Genomic DNA, 19440 nt, shown 5'->3' with positions numbered 1-19440 from the left:
TAGGGGTTTTAGGGAGTTTTTGGGGGGTTTTGGGGGTCCCAGCCCCTGCAGTTCCTGCACGGCTACTACGAGCCCACGCTGCTCATCCTCTTCGAGCCCAACCAGACCTGGCCCGGGTCCGTTTTGGGGTTTTTTAGGGTTTTGAGGAGTTTTTGGGAGTTTTAGGGGCATTTTAGGGGGGTTTCAGGGAGTTTTTGGGGTGTTTTAGGGAGTTTTTTGGGGCTCCCAGCCCCTGCAGTTCCTGCACGGCTACTACGAGCCCACGCTGCTCATCCTCTTCGAGCCCAACCAGACCTGGCCCGGGTCCGTTTTGGGGTTTTTTAGGGGTTTTGAGGAGTTTTTGGGGAGTTTTAGGGAGTTTTAGGGGAGTTTCAGGGAGTTTTAGGGGAGTTTTAGGGAGTTTTTGGGGGGTTTTGGGGGTCCCAGCCCCTGCAGTTCCTGCATGGCTACTACGAGCCCACCCTGCTCATCCTCTTCGAGCCCAACCAGACCTGGCCCGGGTCCGTTTTGGGGTTTTTAGGGGTTTTTGGGGAGTTTTAGGGGAGTTTTTGGGGAGTTTTAGGGGAGTTTTAGGGGAGTTTTTGGGAGTTTTTGGGGGTTTTGGGGGTCCCAGCCCTGCAGTTCCTGCACGGCTACTACGAGCCCACGCTGCTCATCCACTTCGAGCCCAACCAGACGTGGCCCGGGTCCATTTTGGGGTTTTTTAGGGGTTTTGAGGAGTTTTTGGGGAGTTTTAGGGGCATTTTAGGGGAGTTTCAGGGAGTTTTAGGGAGTTTTTGGGGGTTTTGGGGCTCCCAGCCCCTGCAGTTCCTGCACGGCTACTACGAGCCCACCCTGCTCATCCTCTTCGAGCCCAACCAGACCTGGCCCGGGTCCGTTTTGGGGGGTCCCAGCAGGGACTGGAGGCTCCCAGTCCAGGGGGGGTCACTGCCCAGTTTGGGGGTGTCAGTGAGCTTGGGGGGGACACAAGGGACAGGCCGGGGGGTCACTGCTGGATTTGGGGGTGGCACTGCCTGGGCAGGGGGTGGCACTGGGGACACCTCGCCTTGGAGACCCCCAACGCCGAGAGATGAGCCCCGGGGGGGTCAGGGTCAGTCGGTCACCCCGGGGGACATTGGGGTGTCCCCAAAGGGGTGACAGGGCTGGGGGGTCAGGGTCACTCTGTGCCCCCCAGGTGACACTGGAGTGACACTGGGGTGTCCCCACAGGCGGGTGGCGGTGCCACAGGACACGTGTGGGGGTCAGGGTCACTCTGTGCCCCCCAGGTGACACTGGGGTGACACTGGGGTGTCACTGGGGTGTCCCCACAGGCGGGTGGCGGTGCGACAGGACACGTGCAGCATCGTGGCCATCTCGCTGAACATCCTGCAGCGCGTCCACCCAGTCATCTGGTCACTGAGCTCGCTGCCCTTCGACTGCACCCAGGCCCTGCCCGTCCCCAAACCCATCGGTCAGTGACGGGGACAGGGGGGACACGGGGACACAGGGACAGGGATGGGGACACAGCGACAGGGACACAGTGACGGGGTCTCTGGCCGTCCCCAAACCCATCGGTCAGTGACGGGGACAGGGGGGACACGGGGGTGGGGATGCAGTGACACTGATGGGGACAGTGACACTGATGGGAACAGGGACACAGGGGCAGGGACACTGACAGGGACAGGGACACAGGGACAGTGACAATGGCATAGGGACACTGACAGGGACAGGGACACAGGGACAGTGACAATGGCACAGGGACAGGGACACAGGGACAGTGACAATGGCACAGGGACACTGATGGGGACAGGGACACAGGGACAGTGACAATGGCACAGGGACACTGACAGGGACAGGGACACAGAGACAGTGACAATGGCACAGTGGCACTGACAGGGACAGGGACACAGGGGCGGGGACAATGGCACAGGGACACTGATGGGGACAGGGACACAGCAACAGTGACAATGGCACAGTGACACTGACGGGGACAGGGACACAGGGACAGTGACAATGGCACAGGGACACTGACAGGGACAGGGACACAGGGGCGGGGACAATGGCACAGGGGCAGTGACAGTGACAATGGCACAGTGGCACTGACAGGGACACAATGACAATGGCACAGTGACACTGACAGGGACACAATGACAATGGCACAGTAACAGTGACACAGTGGCACTGACAGGGACACAGGGACAGGGACACAGGGACAATGGCACAGTGGCACTGACAGGGACACAATGACAATGGCACAGTGACAGTGACACAGTGACGCTGACAGGACACAGTGACAGTGACACAGGGACAGGGACACAGGGACAGTGACACAGTGACAGTGACAATGGCACAGTGGCACTGACAGGGACACAATGACAATGGCACAGTGACAGTGACACAGTGACGCTGACAGGACACAGTGACAGTGACAGTGACACAGGGACAGGGACACAGGGACAGTGACACAGTGACAGTGACAATGGCACAGTGGCACTGACAGGGACACAATGACAATGGCACAGTGACAGTGACACAGTGGCACTGACAGGGACACAGGGACAGGGACACAGGGACAATGGCACAGTGGCACTGACAGGGACACAATGACAATGGCACAGTGACAGTGACACAGTGACGCTGACAGGACACAGTGACAGTGACAGTGACACAGGGACAGGGACACAGGGACAGTGACACAGTGACAGTGACAATGGCACAGTGGCACTGACAGGGACACAATGACAATGGCACAGTAACAGTGACACAGTGGCACTGACAGGGACACAGGGACAGGGACACAGGGACAATGGCACAGTGGCACTGACAGGGACACAATGACAATGGCACAGTGACAGTGACACAGTGACGCTGACAGGACACAGTGACAGTGACAGTGACACAGGGACAGGGACACAGGGACAGTGACACAGGGACAATGGCACAGTGGCACTGACAGGGACACAATGACAATGGCACAGTGACACTGACAGGGACACAATGACAATGGCACAGTAACAGTGACACAGTGGCACTGACAGGGACACAGGGACAGGGACACAGGGACAATGGCACAGTGGCACTGACAGGGACACAATGACAATGGCACAGTGACAGTGACACAGTGACGCTGACAGGACACAGTGACAGTGACAGTGACACAGGGACAGGGACACAGGGACAGTGACACAGTGACAGTGACAATGGCACAGTGGCACTGACAGGGACACAATGACAATGGCACAGTGACAGTGACACAGTGACGCTGACAGGACACAGTGACAGTGACAGTGACACAGGGACAGGGACACAGGGACAGTGACACAGTGACAGTGACAATGGCACAGTGGCACTGACAGGGACACAATGACAATGGCACAGTGACACTGACAGGGACACAATGACAATGGCACAGTGACAGTGACACAGTGGCACTGACAGGGACACAGGGACAGGGACACAGGGACAATGGCACAGTGGCACTGACAGGGACACAATGACAATGGCACAGTGACAGTGACACAGTGACGCTGACAGGACACAGTGACAGTGACAGTGACACAGGGACAGGGACACAGGGACAGTGACACAGTGACAGTGACAATGGCACAGTGGCACTGACAGGGACACAATGACAATGGCACAGTGACAGTGACACAGTGGCACTGACAGGGACACAGGGACAGGGACACAGGGACAATGGCACAGTGACACTGACAGGGACACAATGACAATGGCACAGTGACACAGTGACGCTGACAGGACACAGTGACAGTGACAGTGACACAGGGACAGGGACACAGGGACAGTGACACAGTGACAGTGACAATGGCACAGTGGCACTGACAGGGACACAATGACAATGGCACAGTGACAGTGACACAGTGACACTGACAGGGACACAGGGACAGGGACACACTGACAGGGATAATGGCACAGTGACGCTGACGGGGACAGGGACACAGGGACGGGGACATAGTGACACTGACAGGGACAGGGCCAGGGTGGGGACAGTGGTGGTGACAGTGAGGTGATGATGGTGGTGGTGGTGGTGATGGTGACAATGACAGTGACATTTTCTTTGTGCTGAGGGTGTGGTGGTTGTGACAATGACGCTGTTCTTATCCTGGAGGGTGGTGGCAGTACGGTGACAATGACAATGTCCCCATGGCCCCAGTGTCCCCAGGAGGTGTGGTGATGGTGTGGGGGTGGTGTGGTGGTGGTGACGCTGACCGTGGCAGTGACACTGTCCCCAGTGTCCCCCTGTCCCCAGGAGGCGTGGTGATGGTGACGGTGTGATGGTGACGGTGTGATGGTGACAGCGTGATAGTAACAGTGATGGTGAAGGTGACAGTTTGATGGTGATGGTGTGATGGTGATGGTGTGATGGTGACAGTGTGAGGGTGATGGTGACGGTGTGATGGTGATGGTGTGATGGTGACAGTGTGAGGGTGATGGTGACGGTGTGATGGTGACAGGGTGATGGTGACAGGGTGATGGTGACAGTGTCCCCCTGTCCACAGGCGGTGTGGTGATGGTGACAGTGTGATGGTGTGATGGTGATAGTGTGTTGGTGATGGTGACACTGTCCCCTGTCCACAGGCGGTGTGGTGATGGTGACAGTGTGATGGTGATGGTGACAGTGTGATGGTGATGGTGACGGTGTGATGGTGACAGTGTGACAGTGTGATGGTGTGATGGTGACAGTGTGATGGTGTGATGGTGATAGCGTGTTGGTGATGGTGACAGTGTCCCCTGTCCGCAGGCGGCGTGGTGATGGTGACAGTGTGATGGTGATGGTGACAGTGTGATGGTGATGGTGACGGTGTGATGGTGACAGTGTGATGGTGACGGTGACACTGTGATGATGATGGTGACAGTGTGATGGTGACGGTGTGATGATGATGATGACAGTGTGATGGTGACACTGTCCCCTGTCCGCAGGCGGTGTGGTGATGGTGACAGTGTGATGGTGATGGTGACAGTGTGATGTGATGGTGACACTGTGATGGTGACAGTGACAGTGTCCTCTGTCCGCAGGCGGCGTGGTGATGGTGACAGTGTGATGGTGACGGTGTGATGGTGCGATGGTGACAGTGTGTTGGTGATGGTGACGGTGTGATGGTGACAGTGTAATGGTGATGGTGTAATGGTGACACTGTGATGGTGACTGTAACAGTGTGATGGTGACAGTGTAATGGTGATGGTGTAATGGTGACACTGTGATGGTGACTGTAACAGTGTGATGGTGACAGTGTGATGGTGACGGTGACACTGTGATGGTGACAGTGTGTTGGTGATGGTGACAGTGTGATGGTGATGGTGTGATGGTGATGGTGTAATGGTGTGATGGTGACACTGTGATGGTGATGGTGACCGTGTGATGGTGACGGTGACACTGATGGTGACGGTGACAGTGTCCTCTGTCTGCAGGCGGCGTGGTGATGGTGACAGTATGATGATGATGGTGACAGTGTGATGGTGACAGTGTGATGGTGATGGTGACAGTTTGATGGTGACAGTGTGATGGTGACGGTGTGATGGTGACAGTGACACTGTGATGGTGACGGTGACACTGATGGTGACGGTGGCAGTGTCCCCTGTCCGCAGGCGGCGTGGTGATGGTGACAGTGTGATGGTGCTGGTGCGTTGATGACGGTGTGATGGTGATGGTGACAGTGTGATGGTGACGGTGACACTGATGGTGACAGTGACACTGTCCCCTGTCCGCAGGCGGTGTGGTGATGGTGATGGTGTGTTGATGACAGTGTAATGGTGACACTGATGGTGACAGTGACACTGTCCCCTGTCCGCAGGCGGTGTGGTGATGGTGATGGTGTGTTGATGACAGTGTAATGGTGATGGTGACGCTGTGATGGTGACAGTGTGATGGTGATGGCGTGTTGATAACACTGTGATGGTGACGGTGACACTGTGATGGTGACGGTGACACTGATGGTGACGGTGACAGTGTCCCCTGTCCGCAGGCGACGTGGTGATGGTGTGTTGATGACAGTGTGATGGTGATGGTGACAGTGTGATGGTGACAGTTTGATGGTGACAGTGTGATGGTGACGGTGTGATGGTGACAGTGTGATGGTGATGGTGACGCTGTGATGGTGATGGTGACACTGATGGTGACGGTGACAGTGTCCCCTGTCCGCAGGCGGCGTGGTGATGGTGATGGTGTGTTGATGACAGTGTGATGGTGACAGTGACACTGTGATGGTGACAGTGACAGTGTCCCCTGTCCGCAGGCGGCGTGGTGATGGTGTGTTGATGACGGTGTGATGGTGATGGTGACACTGTGATGGTGACAGTGACACTGTGATGGTGACGGTGACACTGTCCCCTGTCCACAGGTGGCGTGGTGATCTTCGCGGTGAACTCGCTGCTGTACCTGAACCAGAGCGTGCCCCCGTACGGGGTGGCCCTCAACAGCCTCACCTGCGGCACCACCGTCTTCCCGCTGCGTGAGGGACCGCGGCCTTCCTCCCCCTCCTCCTCCTCGTTCTGGTCTTCATCTTCCTCCTCTTCGTCCCACTTCATCCTCCTGTCCTTGTCAGCCACGTCTTCGGCCTCACCCTCGTCGTCCTCGTCGTCGTCTTCCTCACCATCCCCGTCTGCGTCCCCCATCATCGCCCTCGTCTTCACCTTCGTCATCCTCGTCTTCCTCCTCCTCATTCTCATCCTCGTCTTCCTCCTCCTCGTTCTCATCCTCGTCTTCCTCCTCCTCGTTCTCATCCTCGTCTTCCTCCTCCTCGTTCTCTTTCTCATCGTCTTCCTCATCTTCTTTTTCTTTCTCCGTCCTCTGTCGCTCTCATCTCCGTGCCCTCCTCCTGCTCTTCCTCATCCTCTTCCTCCTCTTCATCCTCCTCTTCCTCCTTCTCTTTCCCCTCCTCCATCCTCTTTGCTCTCATCTTCCTCATCTCTCTCTGTGCCCTCCTCCTCCTCCTCTTTCTCTTGCTCCTTCTCTTCTTCCTCCTCTTCCTCATTCTCATTTTCCTTCTCTTCCTGGTTTTTGTTTTTCTTTTCTCTTCCTCCTTCTCCTTCTCTTCTTCCTCCTCCTCCTCCTTTCCTCTCTCTTTTTCCTTCTCTTCGTTCTCCTCCTCTTCCTCCTCCTCTTTCTCATCTTCATCTTCCTCCTCCTCTTTTGCTTTCCTTGTCCTTTGTTATCCTGTCCTGTCCCTGTCTCTCTCCCTGCCCTGTCCTCATCTCTGCCCTGTCCCCAATCCTGTCCCTGTCTCATCCCTGCCCTGTCCCTGCCCCCATCCCTGCCATGTCCCCGTCCCTGCCGTGTCCCCATCCTTGTCCCCATCCCTTTCCCCTGTCCTGTCCCTGCCTTGCCCCCTGTCCCCATCCCTGTCCCCATCCCTGCCATGTCCCCATCCCCGTCCCCATCTCCGCCACTGTCCCTGTCCTCTGTCCCCGTCCCTGTCCCCGTTCCTGCCCTGTTCCCTGTCCTGTCCCCATCTCTGTCCCCGTCCCTGTCCTCTGTCCCCGTCCCTGTCCCCGTCCCCCTGTCTCCATCCCTGTCCCCGTCCCTGCCCCTGTGCCCAGCTGTGACCGTCCCTATCTCTGTCACCTGTCCCCTGTCCCTGTCCCCATCTCTGTCCCCTGTCCCTGTCCCCTGTCCCCGTCCTTGGCTGTGACTGTCCCCATCCCCGTCCCCATCCCCATCTCTGTCACCTGTCCCCTGTCCCCTGTCCCCATCCCTGTCCCCGCCCTGTCCCCTGTCCCCGTCCCCGTCCCTGTCCCCATCCCCGTCCCTGTCCCCATCCCCATCTCTGACCGTCCCTGTCCCCGTCCCTGTCCCCATCCCCATCTCTGACCGTCCCCGTCCCTGTCCCCGTCCCTGTCCCCATCCCCATCTCTGACCATCCCCATCCCCATCTCTGACCATCCCTGTCCCCGCCCTGTCGCCTATCCCCGTCCCCGTCCCTGTCCCCATCCCCGTCCCTGTCCCCATCCCCATCTCTGACCGTCCCCGTCCCTGTCCCCGTCCCTGTCCCCATCCCCATCTCTGACCATCCCCATCCCCATCTCTGACCGTCCCTGTCCCCGTCCCCATCTCTGACTGTCCCCTGTCCCCATCCCCGTCCCCGTCCCCGTCCCCATCTCTGACTGTCCCCTGTCCCCATCCCTGTCCCTGTCCCCGTCCCCATCTCTGACTGTCCCCTGTCCCCATCCCTGTCCCCATCCCCATCCCCATCTCTGACCGTCCCCGTCCCCATCCCCGTCCCTGTCCCCGTCCCCATCTCTGACTGTCCCGTCCCCATCCCTGTCCCCGTCCCCGTCCCCATCTCTGACTGTCCCCTGTCCCCATCCCTGTCCCCGTCCCCGTCCCCATCTCTGACCGTCCCCTGTCCCCGTCCCTGTCCCCGTCCCCGTCCCTGTCCCCATCCCCGTCCCCATCTCTGACCGTCCCCTGTCCCCATCCCTGTCCCCGTCCCCATCTCTGACTGTCCCCTGTCCCCATCCCTGTCCCCGTCCCCATCTCTGACTGTCCCCTGTCCCCATCCCCGTCCCCGTCCCCGTCCCCATCTCTGACCGTCCCCGTCCCCATCCCCGTCCCCGTCCCCATCTCTGACCGTCCCCTGTCCCCATCCCTGTCCCCGTCCCCATCTCTGACCGTCCCCGTCCCCATCCCTGTCCCCGTCCCCGTCCCCATCTCTGACTGTCCCCTGTCCCCATCCCTGTCCCCGTCCCCATCTCTGACTGTCCCCTGTCCCCATCCCCGTCCCCGTCCCCGTCCCCATCTCTGACCGTCCCCGTCCCCATCCCCGTCCCCGTCCCCATCTCTGACCGTCCCCTGTCCCCATCCCTGTCCCCGTCCCCATCTCTGACCGTCCCCGTCCCTGTCCCCATCCCCATCCCCATCTCTGACCGTCCCCTGTCCCCGTCCCCGTCCCCGTCCCCATCTCTGACCGTCCCCGTCCCTGTCCGCCAGGGATCCAGGAGGGCGTGAGGATGACCTTGGACTGTGCCCAGGCCACCTTCATCTCCTACGACAAGATGGTCATCTCGCTCAAGGGGGGTGAGATGTGAGTCCGGGGGGGGCTGGGGGGGTCTCCAGGGATTTTGGGGGGGTTCCCCAAGGATTTTGGGGTGTCCTGTCACCCCCCCCGAGGTGCCACCCCCCTGTCCCAGCCGTGTCCTGGCGCTGATCGGGGATGGGATGAGCTCTGTCCCCTCCTTCCACTGGGACAAGGGGGGATCTCTGGGGGTCCCGCGATTCTTGGGGGGGTCTCCATGGATTTTGGGGTGTCCCCAAGGATTTTGGGGCGGTTCCCAGGGATTTTGGGGTGTCCTGAAGGTCCCGTGTCCCCTTTGTGTCCCAGCTACGTGCTGACGCTGATCACGGACGGGATGCGCTCCGTGCGCTCCTTGCACTGGGACAAGGGGGGGTCTCCATGGATTTTGGGGGGTTCCCATGGATTTTGGGGGGACTCCAAGGATTTTTTGGGGTTCCCATGGATTTTTGGGGAGTTTCTCAAGGATTTTGGGGTGTCCTGAGGGTCCCGTGTCCCCTTTGTGTCCCAGCTACGTGCTGACGCTGATCACGGACGGGATGCGCTCCGTGCGCTCCTTGCACTGGGACAAGGGGGGGTCTCCATGGATTTTGGGGGGTTCCCATGGATTTTTGGGGGGACTCCAAGGATTTTTTGGGGTTCCCATGGATTTTTGGGGAGTTTCCCAAGGATTTTGGGGTGTCCTGAGGGTCCCGTGTCCCCTTTGTGTCCCAGCTACGTGCTGACGCTGATCACGGACGGGATGCGCTCCGTGCGCTCCTTGCACTGGGACAAGGGGGGGTCTCCATGGATTTTGGGGGGTTCCCATGGATTTTGGGGGGACTCCAAGGATTTTTTGGGGTTCCCATGGATTTTTGGGGAGTTTCCCATGGATTTTGGGGTGTCCTGAGGGTCCCGTGTCCCCTTTGTGTCCCAGCTACGTGCTGACGCTGATCACGGACGGGATGCGCTCCGTGCGCTCCTTCCACTGGGACAAGGGGGGTCTCCATGGATTTTGGGAGGTTCCCATGGATTTTGGGGTGGTTCCCATGGATTTTGGGGGTTTTCCCATGGATTTGGGGCGGTTCCCAAGGATTTTTGGGGTGGTTCCCAGGGATTTTCGGGTGTCCTGAGGGTCCCTTGCCCCCTTTGTGCCCCAGCCGTGTCCTGGTGCTGATCAGGGACGGGATGAGCTCTGTCCCCTCCTTCCACTGGGACAAGGGGGGTCTCCATGGATTTTGGGAGGTTCCCATGGATTTTGGGGTGGTTCCCATGGATTTTGGGGGTTTTCCCATGGATTTGGGGCGGTTCCCAAGGATTTTTGGGGTGGTTCCCAGGGATTTTCGGGTGTCCTGAGGGTCCCTTGCCCCCTTTGTGCCCCAGCCGTGTCCTGGTGCCGATCGCGGACGGGATGAGCTCTGTCCCCTCCTTCCACTGGGACAAGGGGGGGTCTCCATGGATTTTGGGGTGTCCCCAAGGATTTTTTTGGGGGTTCCCAGGGATTTTGGGGGGGGTTCCCATGGATTTTGGGGTGTCCTGAGGGTCCCGTGTCCCCTTTGTGTCCCAGCTACGTGCTGACGCTGATCAGGGACGGGATGAGCTCTGTCCCCTCCTTCCACTGGGACAAGGGGGGGTCTCCATGGATTTTGGGGGGACTCCATGGATTTTGGGGGGTCTCCATGGATTTTTGGGGGGTTTACCATGGATTTTGGGGTGTCCTGAGGGTCCCGTGTCCCCTTTGTGTCCCAGCTACGTGCTGACGCTGATCACGGATGGGATGCGCTCCGTGCGCTCCTTCCACTTCGACAAAGCGGCCGCCTCCGTGCTCACCACCTGCGTAAGGATCCAGGGCACCCTGGGGACACCCTGGGGACACCCTGGGGCACCCTGAGGACACCCTGGGGACACCCTGGGGCACCTTGGGGACACCCTGGGGCACCTTGGGGCACCTTGGGGACACCTGTGCTCCCCCTGTCCCCAGATGGTGCCCCTGGAGCCGGGCTATCTCTTCCTGGGGTCCCGCCTGGGTAACTCGCTGCTGCTCAGGTACACGGAGAAGCTGCAGGAGCCCCCGGCCGGGGGGGCCAAGGAGGGGCCTGACAGGCAGGTAAGCCCCCAAAATCGTCCCGGGGGAGCCCGAAATCCACCTGGGGGAGCCCAAAATCCACCTGGGGGAGCCCGAAATGAACCTGGGGGACCCAAAATTCACCTGGGGGAGCCCAAAATGGACGTGGGGAGCCCAAAATCCACCTGGGGGAGCCCGAAATGAACCTGGGAGGCTCAAAATTCACCTGGGGGACCCAAAATTCACCTGGGGGGCCCCGAAATGAACCTGGGAGGCTCAAAATTCACCTGGGGGAGCCCGAAATGAACCTGGGGAGCCCAAAATTCACCTGGGGGAGCCCAAAATCCACCTGGGGAGCCCCGAAATGAACCTGGGGAGCCCCGAAATGAACCTGGGGAGCCCAAAATGAACCTGGGGAGCCCAAAATGAACCTGGGGAGCCCTGAAACGAACCTGGGGAGCCCAAAATCCACCTGGGGGGCCCCGAAATGAACCTGGGGAGCCCAAAATCCACCTGGGGGACCCAAAATCCACCTGGGGGGCCCCGAAACGAACCTGGGAGGCTCAAAATTCACCTGGGGGAGCCCGAAATGAACCTGGGGAGCCCAAAATTCACCTGGGGGACCCAAAATTCACCTGGGGGGCCCCGAAATGAACCTGGGGGAGCCCAAAATTCACCTGGGGGACCCTGAAATGAACCTGGGGGAGCCCAAAATCCACCTGGGGGAGCCCGAAATGAACCTGGGGAGCCCAAAATCCACCTGGGGGGCCCCGAAACGAACCTGGGAGGCCCAAAATTCACCTGGGGGACCCCGAAATGAACCTGGGGAGCCCAAAATTCACCTGGGGGACCCAAAATTCACCTGGGGGGCCCCGAAATGAACCTGGGGAGCCCAAAATCCACCTGGGGGAGCCCAAATCCCCTCCCAGGGACCCCAAACCCTTGAGGGGATCCCAAAATCCCCTCCCCAGGACCTCAAATCCTCCTGGGGGGACCCCAAAATCCCTTCCCAAAGACCCCAAACCCTCCCAGGGACCCCAAAACCTCTCCTGGGGAGCCCAAACCCTCCCAGAGACCCCAGAACCTCTCCTGGGCACCCCAAACCCTCCCAGGGACCCCAAAACCTCTCCTGGGGAGCCCAAACCCTCCCAAGAAGCCCAAAATCCCACCCTGGGGACCCCAAATCCCCTTCCAGGGACCCCAAATCCCCTCCCGAGCCGCCCAAACCCTCCTGGGGACCCCAGATCCCCTCCTGGGGACCCCAAAATCCCCTCCTGAGGACCCCAAACCTTTCTGGGGACCCCAAACCCTCCCTGTGCCCCCCAGGAGGAGCCCCCGGTGAAGAAGAAGCGCTCGGAGCCCTCGGGGCCGTGGGCAGGTGAGTGACAGTGGGTGACAATGGGTGACAGCGGGTGTCAGCGGGTGACAGTGTCAGTGGGTGTCAGTGGGTGTCAGTGCCAGTGGGTGTCAGTGGGTGTCAGTGGGTGTCAGTGCCAGTGGGTGTCAGTGGGTGTCAGTGGGTGTCAGTGGGTGTCAGTGTCAGTGGGTGTCAGTGTCAGTGGGTGTCAGTGTCAGTGGGTGTCAGTGGGTGTCAGTGGGTGTCAGTGCCAGTGGGTGTCAGTGGGTGTCAGTGTCAGTGGGTGTCAGTGGGTGTCAGTGGGTGTCAGTGGGTGTCAGTGTCAGTGGGTGTCAGTGGGTGTCAGTGTCAGTGGGTGTCAGTGGGTGTCAGTGGGTGTCAGTGTCAGTGGGTGTCAGTGGGTGTCAGTGGGTGACAGTGGGTGTCAGTGGGTGTCAGTGGGTGTCAGTGGGTGTCAGTGGGTGTCAGTGTCAGTGGGTGTCAGTGTCAGTGGGTGTCAGTGGGTGTCAGTGTCAGTGGGTGTCAGTGTCAGTGGGTGTCAGTGGGTGTCAGTGGGTGTCAGTGGGTGTCAGTGTCAGTGGGTGTCAGTGGGTGTCAGTGGGTGTCAGTGTCAGTGGGTGTCAGTGGGTGTCAGTGGGTGTCAGTGGGTGTCAGTGTCAGTGGGTGTCAGTGTCAGTGGGTGTCAGTGTCAGTGGGTGTCAGTGGGTGTCAGTGGGTGTCAGTGTCAGTGGGTGTCAGTGTCAGTGGGTGTCAGTGGGTGTCAGTGGGTGTCAGTGGGTGTCAGTGTCAGTGGGTGTCAGTGTCAGTGGGTGTCAGTGTCAGTGGGTGTCAGTGGGTGACAGCGGGTGTCAGTGTCAGTGGGTGTCAGCGGGTGTCAGTGTCAGTGGGTGTCAGTGTCAGTGTCAGTGGGTGTCAGTGGGTGACAGTGGGTGTCAGTGGGTGTCAGTGGGTGTCAGTGACAGTGGGTGTCAGTGGGTGTCAGTGGGTGTCAGTGGGTGACAGTGGGTGTCAGTGGGTGTCAGTGTCAGTGTCAGTGGGTGTCAGTGGGTGTCAGTGTCAGTGTCAGTGGGTGTCAGTGGGTGACAGTGACAGTGGGTGTCAGTGTCAGTGGGTGTCAGTGTCAGTGGGTGTCAGTGTCAGTGGGTGTCAGTGGGTGTCAGTGGGTGACAGTGGGTGTCAGTGTCAGTGGGTGACAGTGTCAGTGGGTGTCAGTGGGTGTCAGTGTCAGTGGGTGTCAGTGGGTGTCAGTGGGTGTCAGTGTCAGTGGGTGTCAGTGGGTGTCAGTGGGTGTCAGTGTCAGTGGGTGTCAGTGTCAGTGGGTGTCAGTGGGTGTCAGTGGGTGTCAGTGTCAGTGGGTGTCAGTGTCAGTGGGTGTCAGTGGGTGTCAGTGTCAGTGGGTGTCAGTGTCAGTGGGTGACAGCGGGTGTCAGTGGGTGTCAGTGTCAGTGGGTGTCAGTGTCAGTGGGTGTCAGTGGGTGACAGTGGGTGTCAGTGGGTGTCAGTGGGTGTCAGTGGGTGTCAGTGTCAGTGGGTGTCAGTGGGTGTCAGTGGGTGTCAGTGTCAGTGGGTGTCAGTGGGTGACAGTGGGTGACAGCGGGTGACAGCGGGTGTCAGCGGGTGACAATGACAGTGTCAGTGGGTGTCAGTGGGTGTCAGTGGGTGTCAGTGTCAGTGGGTGTCAGTGTCAGTGGGTGTCAGTGGGTGACAGTGGGTGTCAGTGTCAGTGGGTGTCAGTGTCAGTGGGTGTCAGTGTCAGTGGGTGTCAGTGGGTGTCAGTGGGTGTCAGTGTCAGTGGGTGTCAGTGTCAGTGGGTGACAGTGTCAGTGGGTGTCAGTGGGTGTCAGTGGGTGTCAGTGTCAGTGGGTGTCAGTGTCAGTGGGTGTCAGTGTCAGTGGGTGACAGTGGGTGTCAGTGTCAGTGGGTGTCAGTGTCAGTGGGTGTCAGTGGGTGTCAGTGTCAGTGTCAGTGGGTGTCAGTGTCAGTGGGTGTCAGTGGGTGACAGCGGGTGTCAGCGGGTGACAGTGACAGTGTCAGTGGGTGTCAGTGTCAGTGGGTGTCAGTGTCAGTGGGTGTCAGTGGGTGTCAGTGGGTGTCAGTGTCAGTGGGTGTCAGTGTCAGTGGGTGTCAGTGGGTGTCAGTGGGTGTCAGTGGGTGTCAGTGTCAGTGGGTGTCAGTGGGTGTCAGTGGGTGTCAGTGTCAGTGGGTGTCAGTGTCAGTGGGTGTCAGTGTCAGTGTCAGTGTCAGTGGGTGTCAGTGTCAGTGGGTGTCAGTGGGTGTCAGTGTCAGTGTCAGTGGGTGTCAGTGGGTGTCAGTGGGTGTCAGTGTCAGTGTCAGTGTCAGTGTCAGTGGGTGTCAGTGGGTGTCAGTGTCAGTGGGTGTCACTGTCAGTGGGTGTCAGTGGGTGTCAGTGTCAGTGTCAGTGGGTGTCAGTGTCAGTGTCAGTGGGTGTCAGTGGGTGTCAGTGGGTGTCAGTGGGTGTCAGTGGGTGTCCCTGGGTGTCCCTGGGGTGTCACTGGATGTCCCTGGATGTCCCTGGGTGTCCCCTGGGTGTCCCCTGGGTGTCCCTGGATGTCCCTGGATGTCCCTGGGTGTCCCCTGGGTGTCCCCTGGGTGTCCCTGGGTGTCCCTGGATGTCCCTGGATGTCCCTGGGTGTCCCTGGGGTGTCCCTGGGTGTCCCTGGGTGTCCCTGGATGTCCCTGGGTGTCCCTGGGTGTCCCTGGCTGACAGGAGCGCCCCTGTCCCGCAGGGGGGAAGCCGCAGGCTCAGGACGAGGTGGACGAGATCGAGGTGTACGGGAGCGAGGCGGCCTCGGGCACCCAGCTGGCCACCTACTCCTTCGAGGTACGGTCCCCTGGGTGTCCCTGGGTGTCCCTGGGTGTCCCCGGGGTGTCCCCGGGGTGTCCCCGGGGTGTCCCCTGGGTGTCCCTGGGGTGTCCCTGGGTGTCCCTGGGTGTCCCCTGGGTGTCCCTGGGGTGTCCCTGGGTGTCCCTGGGTGTCCCTGGGGTGTCCCTGGGTGTCCCCTGGGTGTCCCTGGGGTGTCCCCTGGGTGTCCCTGGGTGTCCCTGGGGTGTCCCTGGGGTGTCCCTGGGGTGTCCCCTGGGGTGTCCCCTGGGTGTCCCTGGGTGTCCCCTGGGTGTCCCTGGGTGTCACCTCTGGGTCCCTCTCCCTGTCCCCAGGTGTGCGACAGCATCCTCAACATCGGGCCCTGCGCCAACGCCGCCATGGGGGAGCCGGCCTTCCTGTCTGAGGAGGTGAGGGGCCCAAAAACCCCCAAATCCACCCCAAAATCCACCCAAACCCACCCCAAAATCCACCCCAAACACGGCCTTCCTGTCTGAGGAGGTGAGGGGCCCAAAAACCCCCAAATCCACCCCAAAATCCACCCAAACCCACCCCAAAATCCACCCCAAACACGGCCTTCCTGTGTGAGGAGGTGAGGGGCCCAAAAACCCCCAAATCCACCCCAAAATCCACCCAAACCCACCCCAAAATCCACCCCAAACACGGCCTTCCTGTCTGAGGAGGTGAGGGGCCCAAAAACCCTCAAATCCACCCCAAAAACCCCCAAATCCACCCCAAACACGGCCTTCCTGTGTGAGGAGTTGAGGGACCCAAAAACCCCCAAATCCACCCCAAAATCCACCCCAAACACGGCCTTCCTGTCTGAGGAGGTGAGGGACCCAAAAACCCCCAAATCCACCCTAAAAACGCCCAAATCCACCCCAAAAACGCCCAAATCCACCCCAAAAACCCCAAATCCACCCCAAAAATAGACCCCAAAATGGACCCTAAAACCTCCCTCAGAACCCGAAAACTGCTTCACCCTAAACCTGCACCCCAACCCCAAACCCGACCCCAAACCTGACCCCAAAGCCGACCCCGACCCCAAACCCCAAACCCCGACCCCAAACCCGACCCCGACCCCAAACCTGACCCCAAACCCCGACCCCAAACCCGACCCCAAACCCTGATCCCGACCCCAAACCTGACCCCAAACCCCGACCCCAAACCTGACCCCAAACCCCGACCCCAAACCCGACCCCAAACCCTGATCCCGACCCCAAACCCGACCCCAACCCCAAACCCGACCCCAAACCCGACCCCAAACCTGATCCCAAACCCGACCCCAAACCTGACCCCAAACCCGACCCCGACCCCAAACCCTGATCCCGACCCCAAACGTGACCCCAAACCCAAACCCGACCCCAAACCCCGCCCCAACCCCAAACCCCGACCCTGACCCCAAACCCGACCCCAAACCCTGATCCCGACCCCAAACCCTGACCCCAAACCCCGACCCCAAACCCCGCCCCAACCCCAAACCCGACCCCAAACTCGACCCCAAACCCAAACCCGATCCCAAACCTGACCCCAAACCCCGACCCCAAACCCTGATCCCGACCCCAAACCTGACCCCAAACCCAAACCCGACCCCAAACCCAACCCCAAACCTGACCCCAAACCCTGATCCCGACCCCAAACCGCGACTCCAACCCCAAAACCCGACCCCAAACCCCGACCCCAAACCCTGACCCCAACCCCAAACCCTGACCCCAAACCCCGACCCCAAACCCCGCCCCAACCCCAAACCCCGACCCTGACCCCAAACCCGACCCCAAACCCTGATCCCGACCCCAAACCCGACCCCAAACTCGACCCCAAACCCAAACCCGACCCCAAACCTGACCCCAAACCCAAACCCGACCCCAAACCTGACCCCAAACCCGACCCCGACCCCAAACCCCAAACCCCGACCCCAAACCCGACCCCGACCCCAAACCTGACCCCAAACCCCGACCCCAAACCTGACCCCAAACCCGACCCCAACCCCAAACCCGACCCCAAACCTGACCCCAAACCCGACCCCAACCCCAAACCTGACCCCAAACCCCGACCCCAAACCTGACCCCAAACCCGACCCCGACCCCAAACCTGACCCCAAACCCGACCCCAACCCCAAACCCGACCCCAAACCCGACCCCAAACCCCGACCCCAAACCCGACCCCAAACCCTGACCCCAAACCCGACCCCAAACCTGACCCCAAACCCGACCCCGACCCCAAACCCTGATCCCGACCCCAAACCTGACCCCAAACCCAAACCCGACCCCAAACCTGACCCCAAACCCCAAACCCTGACCCCAAACCCGACCCCAAACCCTGATCCCGACCCCAAACCTGACCCCAAACCCAAACCCGACCCCGATCCCGACCCCAAACCGCAACTCCAACCCCAAACCCGACCCCAAACCCGACCCCAAACCCGACCCCAAACCCAACCCCAAACCACGACTCCAACCCCAAAACCCGACCCCAAACCCCGACCCCAAACCCGACCCCAACCCCAAACCCGACCCCAAACCCTGACCCCAAACCTGACCCCAAACCCTGACCCCAAACCCGAACCCAAACCCAACCCCAAACCCTGATCCCGACCCCAAACCTGACCCCAAACCCAAACCCTGATCCCGACCCCAAACCTGACCCCAAACCCAAACCCGACCCCAAACCCGACCCCAAACCTGACCCCAAACCCTGATCCCGACCCCAAACCGCGACTCCAACCCCAAACCCGACCCCAAACCCCGACCCCAAACCCTGATCCCGACCCCAAACCCAACCCCAAACCCTGACCCCAAACCCCAAACCCTGACCCCAAACCCTGACCCCAAACCCCGCCCCAACCCCAAACCTTGACCCTGACCCCAAACCCAACCCCAAACCCGACCCCGACCCCAAACCTGACCCCAAACCCCAAACCCTGACCCCAAACCCCGACCCCAAACCCGACCCCAACCCCAAACCCAACCCCAAACCCAAACCTGACCCCAAACCTGACCCCAAACCTGACCCCAAACCCAAACCCGACCCCAAACCCTGATCCCGACCCCAAACCGCGACTCCAACCCCAAACCCGACCCCAAACCCCGACCCCAAACCCCGACCCCAAACCCCGACCCCAAACCCTGACCCCAAACCCCAAACCCCGACCCCAAACCCCGACCCCAAACCCTGACCCCAAACCCCAAACCCTGACCCCAAACCCTGACCCCAAACCCTGATCCCAAACCCCAAACCCTGACCCCAAACCCCGACCCCAAACCCCAAACCCTGACCCCAAACCCTGACCCCAAACCCCAAACCCTGACCCCAAACCCCAAACCCTGACCCCAAACCCGACCCCAAACCCCGACCCCAAACCCGACCCCAAACCCCGACCCCAAACCCTGACCCCAAACCCCAAACCCTGACCCCAAACCCTGACCCCAAACCCTGACCCCAAACCCTGACCCCAAACCCTGACCCCAAACCCCAAACCCTGACCCCAAACCCTGACCCCAAACCCTGACCCCAAACCCCAAACCCTGACCCCAAACCCTGACCCCAAACCCTGACCCCAAACCCGACCCCAAACCCCGACCCCAAACCCTGACCCCAAACCCCGACTCTAAACCCCAAACCCTGACCCCAAACCCTGACCCCAAACCCGACCCCAAACCCCGACCCCAAACCCGACCCCAAACCTGACCCCGGTGTCTCCCACAGTTCCAGAACAGCCCCGAGCCCGACCTGGAGATCGTCCTGTGCTCGGGGTACGGCAAGAACGGGGCGCTCACCGTGCTGCAGGTACCCCAAAAACACCCCAAACACCCCAAAAACACCCCAAAATCACCCCAAAACCACCCCAAAATACCCTAAAATAACCCAAACCACCCCAAACCCTCCCTGTGCTCGGGGTACGGCAAGAACGGGGCGCTCACCGTGGTGCAGGTACCCCAAAAACACCCCAAATACCCCAAAAACACCCCAAAAACACCCCAAAATACCCCAAAACCACCCCAAAATCACCCCAAAACCACCCCAAAATACCCTAAAATAACCCAAACCACCCCAAACCCTCCCTGTGCTCAGGGTACGGCAAGAACGGGGCGCTCACCGTGCTGCAGGTACCCCAAAACCACCCCAAAAACACCCCAAAATACCCCAAAACCACCCCAAAATCACCCCAAAACCACCCCAAACACCCCAA

The 19440-nt window shown here is 60.0% G+C and overlaps 1 protein-coding gene across 1 annotated transcript in view; it reads left to right on the top strand.

Annotated features, from left to right (window-relative positions):
• LOC116438775 (cleavage and polyadenylation specificity factor subunit 1-like) overlaps positions 1–19440 on the top strand; it is a gene marked incomplete at its 3' end in the record, with an annotated part of 62997 nt that overhangs the window by 2050 nt on the left and 41507 nt on the right. Inside the window, exons 2-11 of the mRNA XM_032097777.1 lie at positions 13–116; positions 1311–1450; positions 6339–6449; positions 8927–9020; positions 10737–10824; positions 10969–11094; positions 12379–12430; positions 15157–15251; positions 15587–15661; positions 18957–19037. Coding sequence (XP_031953668.1) covers positions 13–116; positions 1311–1450; positions 6339–6449; positions 8927–9020; positions 10737–10824; positions 10969–11094; positions 12379–12430; positions 15157–15251; positions 15587–15661; positions 18957–19037 — 966 coding nt within the window. The remainder of the gene's footprint in view (positions 1–12; positions 117–1310; positions 1451–6338; positions 6450–8926; positions 9021–10736; positions 10825–10968; positions 11095–12378; positions 12431–15156; positions 15252–15586; positions 15662–18956; positions 19038–19440) is intronic.

This window comes from Corvus moneduloides, unplaced genomic scaffold, assembly GCF_009650955.1.
Source record: "Corvus moneduloides isolate bCorMon1 unplaced genomic scaffold, bCorMon1.pri scaffold_111_arrow_ctg1, whole genome shotgun sequence".
NCBI lineage: Eukaryota > Metazoa > Chordata > Aves > Passeriformes > Corvidae > Corvus > Corvus moneduloides.
Note: the sequence above shows the minus strand (reverse complement) of the source record. Positions and strands in the feature narration are given on the sequence as shown.